The 12,001-nt window shown below is 37.5% G+C and overlaps 1 protein-coding gene across 1 annotated transcript in view; it reads right to left on the reverse strand.

The window, feature by feature from the left end:
- Positions 1–3,011: 3,011 nt before the first annotated feature.
- The window catches only part of TAGAP (T cell activation RhoGTPase activating protein), a 211,710-nt gene continuing 202,720 nt past the window's right edge, over positions 3,012–12,001 (reverse strand). Inside the window, exons 8-14 of the mRNA XM_082251412.1 lie at positions 11,811–11,877; positions 11,078–11,238; positions 10,810–10,971; positions 10,191–10,300; positions 8,561–8,756; positions 5,852–5,966; positions 3,012–5,021 (exon numbers count right to left, since the gene is read on the reverse strand). Of these exons, the coding sequence (XP_082107538.1) occupies positions 3,793–5,021; positions 5,852–5,966; positions 8,561–8,756; positions 10,191–10,300; positions 10,810–10,971; positions 11,078–11,238; positions 11,811–11,877 (2,040 nt within the window). The 3' untranslated portion in view covers positions 3,012–3,792. The remainder of the gene's footprint in view (positions 5,022–5,851; positions 5,967–8,560; positions 8,757–10,190; positions 10,301–10,809; positions 10,972–11,077; positions 11,239–11,810; positions 11,878–12,001) is intronic.

The raw sequence follows: 12,001 nt of genomic DNA on the forward strand, positions 1-12,001 counted from the left end.
GGGGTCACTGATGTAAGGGGGGAATAAATACACTAAGGTAAAGGGGGACACTGATATAAGAGTTCCTCTAAGTAAGTATTAGTAACCCCCCCTTAGCTTAGTGTATTCACTCTGCAGAATGTGGTCTGTGGTCAACTGAGCACCCCCCCCCACATAAGAGTTCCCAGCGTTCCCCTTAATCAGTGTTTTTAGTGTTCCATGGGGGGGGGTTAAACTCTGCAGGACCTGATGTAAAAGGAAGCTCTAATGTAAAGAGGTACTCTGCGGACTCTGATGTAAAGGGGGGAGGGGGCAGAGACCATCTTACACACCCTACATCATAATTCTCCTTTAAATCAGAGTCCGCAAAGTTCCCCCTTACTCTGATGTAGGGGGGAATCCTCCAGACACTGATTTAAGGGCAAACTCTGTGGAATCTTGTGTAAGGGGAGCTTTGGTGAACAGATACCCCCTTACATCAGAGTTTCCCTTAACATCACAGATGGTCTGCAGCGCTCCCCTTTACATTAGGGTTCACAGACTTCCCCCTTACACTTACCCTGAACTCTGTGGACTGTGATGTAAATGGGAGCTCTGTAGCCCAGAGCGGGATGGGGGCTCTGGTGACTAGAGACCCCCGTAAATCAGAGTTTCTCTTTACTCCGCTGTAAAGGAAAACCCTACAGACTCTGATGTAAGGGGGAACTTTGTGGTGGGTTATATTAGGGTGACCTTCATGTAAAAGGAGAAATATTATTTTTGCCTTTTGTTATACCTTAGGCATATTGTTAATCACAATAGCTACATGTCTGTGTTTAAATAATATTTGCATCGAAAATGGTAATTTTGGCTAACTTTTTGAACTGTCAGAAAAAAATTTGGCTGTCAGTAAATTTTTTGGGTCGTGTCAGTAAAAAATTGGCTCTGTCAATACATTTTTTTGTGTTAATAAAAGGAGGTTGGCAGGTCTGCTTCTGCGTCCCTCACAGAATAGTTGCTCTCCTGCATTGTGAACACAAGAGGTCAGCCACTCTGCACGGGTGCCATTTAGAGAATGCTTTCCATTTTCTGAATGAATGCAAAGCATTCTCTAGTTGGACAAGGTGGAGAGGCAGGCCAGTGAAGTCACGCTCTCCACCTTATCCAATCAGAGAACTGTTTGCATTAATTCAGAAAATGTGAAACATTCTCTGAATGGCGCCTGTGCTATGCAGCCAACCTCATGTGTCACAAGGTTTCAGGCTGGCTGTTTAGCACAGTATCCAGAAGCAAAAGGAGTTTCAGTGTCTAATTCAGTGACTTCCAGCTTCCAGTGGCCAGATATGTCATATATAAAGTTACATTAGTCCAAGATGGACCAATGTAACTATGTATAACATGCCAATTCCTGCAATTATTCTTTTAAAAAATGCAGTTTTCAAAATGGCAAATCTGAATTTCATTTTCTTGTATTTCTATTTAAATTCCAATTTTTCATTCACTCTTAAAATCTGCTGAACTCTCCTAGACATCTCCTAATCGACACAAAGGCAGAGATGCATGGAAGTTACAATTTCAGAGATGATTGCTGGTAAAGATTGTCATTGATAGTCATCTAATAATGAGCAAATCAGATCCCATTACTCTAAGGACAGTTTTATGGCAATGTACAGGTTTTAGTAAAAAAAATTACAGGTCCCATAAAGCAGAACTAAAGTCTACAATATATAGCAAAAAAACCTTGCGCTTATGGTATAAATAGATAAATAGATATATATAAAGAGTCTGTGCAATTAATAGCTGCTTGCTGCAAATTAAAGTGCATGTGCCTTTAAAGTAATGTGAAACCAGTGTTGCAGCGCTGCTCATTATTGCAAAATAAATTAAATATATAAATATGTGCAAAATTAAATATATAGATCAGTGCAAATGTGCAAACATGTGCAAAGTAAGAAGTGCAAATCCCGCAAATTCAATAAATACTCAAATTCATAAATGCATAAATAGATTTCATAAATATTAAAAGAAATCATAAAGTCCGTATATAATGTCCATCAGGTGCAGATATATTGCTGTGCTCCACTATGTGCATCAAACGGGGTGATCCCCCTTGTGGTTGTCTACTTACCACAAAGCGCTCGATCAATAGCAATTCAGTAGTATAATCACAGCTTCCCCTGTCAGCCTGGAAGCTCAGAAGACGCCGTGATTGGACGGCGAAACACATCTAGCGATTGGCTGAGCGGACCTGATGTCACTTCTGGCCGGTGAAGCGCACGCTGCGAGAGCAGCTCACCACCGAGCCGTGTTCCTCATCGTTTGTATTGTTAATATGTTTGTGAGTATCTTTTTTTAGCTTTAATAAAATTTGGTTGGAATGTACTTCACCATGGATGGCCCTTCTTTTTTCTGAGGGAACTCGGGACATGATTAAAGGACCATAGAAAGGATCTATTTCCACAGGATTACTTATTCCAGGCTGACGGGGGAAGCTGTGATTATACTACTGAATTGCTATTGATCGAGCGCTTTGTGGTAAGTAGACAACCACAAGGGGAATCACCCCGTTTGATGCACATAGTGGAGCACAGCAATATATCTGCACCTGATGGACATTATATACGGACTTTATGATTTCTTTTAATATTTATGAAATCTATTTATGCATTTATAAATTTTAGTATTTATTGAATTTGCGGGATTTGCACTTCTTACTTTGCACATGTTTGCACTGATCTATATATTTAATTTTGCACATATTTATATATTTAATTTATTTTGCAATAATGAGCAGGGCTGCAACACTAAAGTCTACAATACTTATCTCCTCTCTAACGGTCTAACGTCCGCTAGATCCTTCTTCGGCAATCTTAATTGACCTGTGAGCAGGGGAATAGGTTTATTTTATTGCCAATTAAAAATGAAATTCTTCTTCTGAAAGAAATAGCCTGCCTGCTGATAACCTTTTCATATTTGACTTCAGCTTTTACAGCTTGCTGAACCAGTGAATATGCTATGCCTAAAAGCAAAGACAAAGCCCAATTTGTGTAGTTATAAATGTTTATTTTTTTAATGAATTTATTACAAAATATAAAACTAGATAACTAAAAAAAAGTGCTTTATTGTAGTGTAGGTTCAACCAATGTGTTAGATTTTTCATTAAAAAACAAAAAAGCTTCACATTACAGCTTGTCTTAGAACAGTGAATGGACTACAAAGTGACATTACAAATAGATCACATAAATATGAATAACGTATTTAGAGTAACACACCATTGACAATACTACAGTTATATATCAGACAGTGACACACACTGAAGACATCTAATATTAGCATACCAGTGTTAAAGCTACCATGAAGAAACATTCTCTTGTGAAACATTTGTTCTCATAAAATTGTCTACTAATTGTTCTCGTGTATATGGGAGAACGAGAACTCTTCTATAAAGTAAATTTATTAAAAGACCACCCATCTCACACAAACCACATAAACATAACAAATGTCCTTTTTTTTTTTACAATATTTGCACTTAGTATTTTACATATTATATATTTACATGTCCAAATCTTGGCACATTTTATGAATGAACCCTTAGGGGTTTCCATTAAAGATGTTTTCCTGGTTGTTTCAACTGGGGAAGGAGAAGCCTTTGGGTTGATACAGAAGGTGGAGTTTATTATGTTACAGCTGATGTAGAATACCTTGGAATCATCCAGGATGCTAGTTAGGGAGAGGAAGTCCAGTTGTTACCCTTGCAATCCATCTAGTAAAGTGGATTGGAAATTATTCTTTACATTATTTTTTTATTGTATCTAAAATAATTGTAATTGCATTTTAAACATAGGACTCTTTAGCATACTGTATCTGATCATAGATCTCAAAGATAGGTTGACTACATCGCCGACTTATACATTCATGTCTGTTTCTGTGACAGGACTCTGACTTGGTCCTGACAAGCTCTGATTTTGCTTTGTTAGACTGGTAGTTTGGTTGTGTTAACCCATTGGAGTTTGGCAAGTGCTTGTCACTGAATAAGCTGGGTTCGTGATAAGCACTACAAGACTGTAGTGAAGAGTCATTCGCTAATGGAGGTGTAGAACAGGTATTGTTTGATACACTGGCTCTCATGGTGTGAACCGTCATGCTTTTGTGAGTGGATGCTTTTTTATTGATGGCTTCTTCATAGGATGGGGGTTTACCAGGGTTTTTTTGGTCTACCATTCGGAAAACCTCATCAACAGATATTCTTCGTGTTGATGGTGGTCTTAATTTTACCACTTGTGGCTGATGGAAAGCAGTGTCCCGCGTACCGTCTAACTCTCGTTGACTTTTTTTAGGGACACTCCTGATGAACTCATTTCGTGGCATTTCTCCATTGTTACCATCAGGACCCCAGCTCTGTGTCTTGGTTACCAGTCTTTTGTTGTTTATATAACAAAAAGAATTTGAATGTTTTTTTATTTCTTTACTGGCTTTGATAGTGTCACTTAAATCTTTATTTTTCACACAGAATGATTTGTGCCTCACCAAGTCATTTTTCTTCGGGCTTAGAGGGGATACCAGTGGAGAGCTGAAAACAGAGCAGTCTGAATAGGAGCTGTCAATAGAACAGTTGGAAGATGCAGTTGATAAAGGTTGGTCTGCTGTATCTGAAGTATAGGTGGTATTAATCTTTAGACCTTTTGGCATATTCTTCCTATATAAAGCTCTATCACAATATTTCTCATGAGTATGAGAGGACAGTTCAACATCACTAAATCTTTGTTTTCTAACTGTAACATCATCATGACTTCTCGTCAGCTTCTTCTCTGCTATTGTTATGTAGTTCTGAGAGGGAAAAATGTATGGTTCTGAGCATCTTCTATCTATGCTGCTGGCCTCACATTTAATCTGGTCTAAAGTAGAATCCAGGAGATTTAGAACTCCTTCTTCTGTGCAATTCTCACCAACAGCCCTGTTTAGGCCCAACTGCTCATTGTGGTGTCTTGTTAGTGCAATGGCATGGTAGTCGTGATCTGGATCAGTGCTGTCATAGGCAGAGTCATTCTGATGAGATGAAAGTTCTGAAAAGGACATAATATAAGAGAGTTTAATTTAAATACAAACATATTTACACTTTAATATTCAAATACAGCTTTCAAATGCTAGATTGAAAGTTGTACTTAGACTGTCTGTTGAGCCTAATTAAAGCGGCAGTAAACCCATATATTTAACAGTTTTAAAAAACAGTTACATTTCCTGCACATGCTGGAAATGTAACACTACCATTGATTGTGCTCTCAACCAAACTGTCAAACCATCCAAAGTAGATAAAACAGAGGCCAAGATGGCAGCTTTCTTGGCTAAAAAAATAGGAGGGTTTACTTACACATTAAGTGAATTCATAATATGAATATAATTCCTGTTTTATACAAAGTGTGGATAGTATACAAATAAATACAGAGAGATTGCTATAAAGTATTTTAGTTATTGCCAGCATTAATATTTTTCTTTTAACTGATGACATGCAACCATGGCTGTATTTACCCTGAAATCAGAGTATATAAGTAAACAGCATTGGTTGGTATACAGAAGAATTGCCAGGGCAGGTATTTAACTAGTGAATTACACATTGTCAGACACAAAATAAATCTTGGGAATTACTAAAATCCAACTGGAGAATTTGCATACATTAAATGTGTCAATTAGAGGCCAAGTTGACTATTTTTGATTGGTTTAAGCCAATAATCCTTATATTAACATAACAGAGGCAGTATTAGATCCACATGTCTGGTACCACACACTTCTTAAGTGATACTCTTGCACAATTTCTAAGGAAGCTTCATTTCAGAACATATTCTGTGTCCTGCATAATGCAACCTATAAAATTTCTAAGGTCCCTTGTCTTTCTCACCTGTAGTATCAATATTTTCTAAGGAATCCTCTTCAGAAGTACAGAGTAATTGTGATATGTGGTCCCCAAACATTTCCAAGCAATTATTTATGAAGAATTCAACTAGTGCTGTAACCTGGTAAAATAAAAGCACATAGAAGTACAGTGTGTTAGTATGATTCATAAGACCAACATATAAAGCCTGAAAAACAAAAATTGAGCAAAAGTTGATCTGTTGTAAAAAGAAAACAGACAAAACGTTCTACAGTATTTTCCGGCGTATAAGATGACTTTTGAACACTTTAAAAAAAAACCCAAAAATGGGGGGGTCGTCTTATACACCAAGTATAATAATCCCAAAAGGTAATTAAGTAAGTGTAATCTATGAAAGCCCTGGCTGTCTGTGCCCTATTCATCTGCAAGGTACTATAAGTAGCGTAAATGTATTCTCTTATAAATCTCCAAGGTATTGTAAGTAAAAGTATTACCGGTAGATGTATCATCTTCTCAAGGCGCTGGCTGTGCAGGAATCCTGTACCGTTATACTGTACCGTAGCTTTGGCAACATACAGTATACCGCGCTGAGCCAATCACAGTGAGCGATGTATTCTATTATTGAATGCAAAGCCTGCTCAGATTGGCGGAGTCAGAGAGGCAGGATGATGTTACTCTCTCTAACTCTGCCAATTCGAGCAGGCTTTGCATTCAATAATAGAATACATTGCTCACCGTGATTGGCTCAGCGCGGTATACTGTATGTAGCCGAAGCTACAGTATACCGGTACAGGATTCCCGCACAGCCAGCGCCTTGAGAGATGATACATCTATCGGTAATACTTACTTACAATACCGTAGAAATTTATAAGAGAATACATTTATGGTACTTACGGTACCTTGCAGATGAATAGGGCACAGACAGCCAGCGCTTTCATAGATTACACTTACTTAATTACCTTTGGGATTTTTGGTATATGGTGTTGCCTTGCTTTGCTTCGGAAGGGGGGTAGTCTTAGATGGCAAGTATAGCCCAAAACCTATGTTTTTAACTTGAAAAGTAGGGGGGTAGACTTATACGCCCAGTCGTCTTATACGCCGGAAAATACGGTAAATTAAATCAGTTGTTTGAGTATTGAGGGCAATAGTGCACCGCTGCTTAAAGCGGTTGTAAACCCTATATAAAAAAAAAAAAAAACCTGCAAGACAAAAGGCATAATGAGCTAGTATGCATAGCATACTAGCCCATTATGTTTAACTTACCTTAAAACGAAGCCCCGACACGGACCCCCGGACATCGATGCGGGCGCTGCCATGATCCCTCGTCGTCTCTTCCGGGTTCGGCGGCTCCGACGCGCTGATTGGCCGGAAGAGACGGCTCCAGCGCGCTGATTGGCCGGAGCCGCGATGACGTCACTCCCGCGCATGCGCGCGGGAGTGATTTTTCCGGCAAGCTCCCGGCAAGTTAATTGAAGGTCCCCCCGGACCTTCAGAGCGCATGCGCCGCTCGCGCGGCTGCATGCACTGTAAATATCTCCTAAACCGTGCCGGTTTAGGAGATATTATTTGTACCTACAGGTAAGCCTTATTATAGGCTTACCTGTAGGTAAAAGTGTCAAAAAGCGGGATACAACCGCTTTAAGATTTTTTGGGCTATATGTAAAGGGGTAAAGCTGAAATGTCCCTGCCTTATTTTTTTTGCCTGTCATATAATTTCTTTATACTGCTTTTCATTACTGCATCATTATCACTGCAGAATACATTTTCCTATTCCATTTTGAAATATTGATCAAATTTTAAATTGGTAAGAAAACTGTTTACCTAATTTTAACAAAAAGCTCAACTTCTTTGAGCCTCTCAAGGTGTAATTATTTTTTTTTTCAATTTATGTAAGTTACATCAGATATCAACATTGCTGATACAATTAAATGGTAGCAGTGCAGTTTATTTGTTTTTTTGCTTTCATATAAAAAAAAAAGAAAAGGAAACTGTATATTGCCCCTCTTCCCAAGAGATATTAGAATGGCACACCAGAAAGACTATCTGAGAACCTGATGGCGATGGCTGGGGGGCTTGAGTATCTATGGGACCTGGTGAATGCTTAAGATAGGTTTGTAAAAATTGATCCACCCAGAAAAACACCACCCTGGCGTTGATTTGATAGCCTCTCTTTAGTATGGTAGATTCCCATTGCCAAGTTTTTATGATCTGACTGGTTAAGTGGTTTTCATATTCTATGGGAATATTGAAGCAACAATGTAATCCTCATGCGTATGGTTAAATGAAACAACTACGCCCTCAGAGCATGGGAAATGGACCAAAGGAATGTACCATGATCCAGTGCTACAAAGGAGAATCTCAAAGGAGACTTTTTTAGAATCAGTTATTCTAAAAAAGCAAGAAAACCCTAAATCACCCCCATGGGAGTCAAGTAAGTAGCATACCCTTCCTCTCATTACTTGAAATTGATAGGGCTGAAGAGCAAATGGGCTTGTATAAACATTCCATTGTGCCTCCATGTTAATGGTTCTTTGGCCTAAATACCTGGAGTGCTGAGATGGTGTCTCTTTGAAAGCTATTGTCAATATTACAGTGACCAAACAGTTTAGGCTAAATGATTTAGGCCACAAAAGAAACAGATTAGCTTTACTACAGTCATGAGAATGTTCCTGTTAACATGTGTGTATTTGCTTTTATTATTTCTATTTTAACAAAAAAAGCATTGAAATGATTTACCTTTTCATTTAACTGTTTCTGAGTTTCTAGGGCAAGATCCCCATCCACCTGTGGTATGAGCATGTTTGGGGCAATGCAAACAGCCAAATTTCTGGAATCCATCTTGTTAATATCTGAAGCATTGCTAATGTGATGGAGAACACACATCAAATGTTGTAATAAGATGAGGTTTGGTTTTGGCAGTTTGTCTGCAACACTGGAGGGAAAAACACAGAAAGGGATGAGAATTTTTGCAATCTCAGTTGAAACCATTTGAAAACTATAACAGGCACAGAAACAGAGACTTCCTTCTGAAAGAGGAACTAGACTTCTTTTTTTTTTTATTAAAAAAAGTCCCATTCAGAAATACCCTATAGGCAGAGTATTTAAGCCTGGTCACTAAAGTAGGGAACAAAATACATTTATGTGCTACTAAACCACAAAGAGATGAAGGGTTTTCCAAAACATAAGCTTGGATCTTAACGCACAATATATTAAATGAGTTGTTCCTGATGCTGTTTTGCTCAGTCACAGTCATTCACACAGTAAAGATAATGATAAAGCTATTCTGAAATTTTAAGGTTAGAAACATTACTTTCTACATTACTAAGCTATTACTAAGGCTTTGGCTGAAACGCGCCAACATTCTGCTGACTTTGTTTGGATGTCCCACATCACCTATCGTTTACAAAGTATTGTGAAGGACGGTTATCGGACTCCAGCTCTTCTTCAAACTAATATCACATTACATTTACTTTATAAATAATTCCCAATGTTTTCAAATGTAACATTAAGTAAACAAAATACACAGAACCATTTTATGTTATTTTATCTTTAATTTATAGGTCAGTATTACATTCTGATATCTTTTACTGTAGACTGTGGAATACATTTGAATTTACGATTAGCAGTACAAGATACAGAATCAAATTTAAAAGCCAGAGGGCTATGCTTGATAGAACATGGAATCTGCGATGCGACGTGGAATAACAAGATATATAAAACCTTAAGGGTGTAGGCCAGTCACACGTATCTCTCTCTGATCAGGTAATCTCATAACAGTGGGTGCCTAGAACACATGGTGGCTTAAAGTTCTCCTGCGCAACTGGAGGAAATAATGATTTAACGGGTTGGAATACCTTGTTTGAATGCTATGGCCAACAATGAGATAAGATGGTACCCTCCACTGGTATTGTACCAGAGGATGGTTAGGATGGTTTCTGCATATCTGGCCTCTCAATAAAACCAGCATGGACTTTTGGAATGTCTATTAGTCAGCAAATACATAAATAAGCAGATGACTGTGCAAGTTTACTATGGAGAGGGCAACAACTGCTAAACATTCTGGGTGCTGACTTATCAAGGGGAAAAATTAGGAATTTTTCCATCAAGAATAATTGCTAATTCTCTCAGGATTTCTTGGCACACAAGCAAGACACTATAGCCTATTGTATCTGAAATTGTCCAGATCACATAACTGTAATTAAAACTGAAGTTCAGATACAGGTCCTGCACATACAGTATTTATATTTTTTCTTTTTTGTTTTGCACTTATGATAATACTGTACACATTTCCATGTCTATGTTGAATTAATTACTAAACAAATACACAAAGTCAATATATATGTAATTTAAAAATAATTATGCTTACCATTGCATCTGCTTAATTCTTCCTTCTAAGGTTGGCTGATCGAAAGCATACATCCATTCATTGTAAAGTTCTGATGATAGCAGCTGGTGAGGAATACCACGCAGGAAGTCCTGTTAGGAAAACATTGTGTTTAGTATAGGCATTAAAAATAGCCATATTTACTAAATAAATATATAGTAGTAGATAGCATTTGTTTTTGTTTTTTCCTTTAAATCATAGTTCCTAATATACTAGTCCTCTATAAAGTAACATTTAGGGATCTTAGCTTTTGATAGGTCCCAGATTCTTCTGAGATTGAGATTCTGTCTGAGAAATGCAGTCATATATTTCATCTACATAGCCACCTGCTGCTGAAATCCAGTATCACAATAATATAATTTATATAACGTAGTGCTATATTGGCACGACTGTATCTGGTCGAACATGTTTACACCGAACAATATAAATAACAGTCGGTAAGGGGTCATGCTGCAGTTTAAAGGGAATGCATAGTCTAATTTGTTGGAGGCATGGAGATATCAGAAGCATATAGAGAGGTTTTGCAAAGAATCTGAAAATTCCACTTTATTATTTAACATCCATCTGCCCCTTAGCTAATCAGATAAATTGTATACATTACCTTAAAGACAACTGCCAGTAAATGCACAGATTTGCTTTTTAAGTCCAAGTCTCTTCCATAGTTTAGGTCTTCTTTCAGCTCCTTGCGAGATTTTTCATTGGCAGCTTTACGAAAAACCCCTTCAGTCAAGGGACCCTGTATACGCAGTATGGTTAACATGTCCTGTAAAGATGAAATACAATTTTTACTCCTAATCCTAATTAACATGTATATGCCTGAGTCTACACAAATGGACATTAAGGATGCATTGCATTAACTGTTTACTTACAAGGATTGCTTTAGGAAGGTTGTCCTCTTCACACACAATGGACAGTGGTTGGTCAAATAAAGTTGCCTTTAACTCTGGAGGACTTGAGGGTTCTGACACTGTGGAATTTCGTTTCAATGTAAAGGGCCAGGAGATGACTGCTTTTCTCTTTTTATTGCTCTCTGGACAGAAAAATAGAAACAATAAGAAGTTATATTTGACAAACCACTCCAATATACAGATTTACAACATTCCTTACCAAGGGGAGGTCCCTAATCTAGCCTTTCCTTTGTTTGTATTCAATATATTACTTAAAACATACAATATATTGAAGACCATTTTTTCATTGTTCAGCCTAATAAGGCACAACTTTTTTTCAAATAGTTTAATCTCTTGACTTTTTGGCACAGTCATTTTTTAACATAAGGATTTAGTCCAGAAATAGGTCACACTTTGTGGGCGTAGGACACAGCAGGTACTTTCCCAACAACTATTTGGTTTCAAACCAAACACTATCAAGTTTGGTAAAAGACATTTCCATTAGATAAGCTATGTTACTCTTATCCACTAAAGATTCGACTTCTTTTGCCTACACATACAGTTTATTACATGTATGATTTATCTGATCTTTTTTAAACAGGTAAGCCAAAACATGAAAGAATATAATTTTCTAATGCAAGCTTAAATTATATATACTATTTCTTTCTAAATGTACACTTAAATGTACAATTAAATAATGTTGTTTACTACTCACCAATCACATGACAGATAGCGTCCCCACTGATCATGGCTGCCAGCAGCTGGTACTTCTTTGCATCTGCCTGTTAATCAAAAAAAATGTAAAAAAAATAATTTTGAGAGCCTTCAATTAACATGGATGTCCAAATATATTGCAACAGAGCATTTTTCATTTTGAATTATTTAGGAGAAGCATTAAGTGGGCAA

Source organism: Pelophylax lessonae (genome assembly GCF_965119305.1).
Source record: "Pelophylax lessonae genome assembly, chromosome: 3".
NCBI lineage: Eukaryota > Metazoa > Chordata > Amphibia > Anura > Ranidae > Pelophylax > Pelophylax lessonae.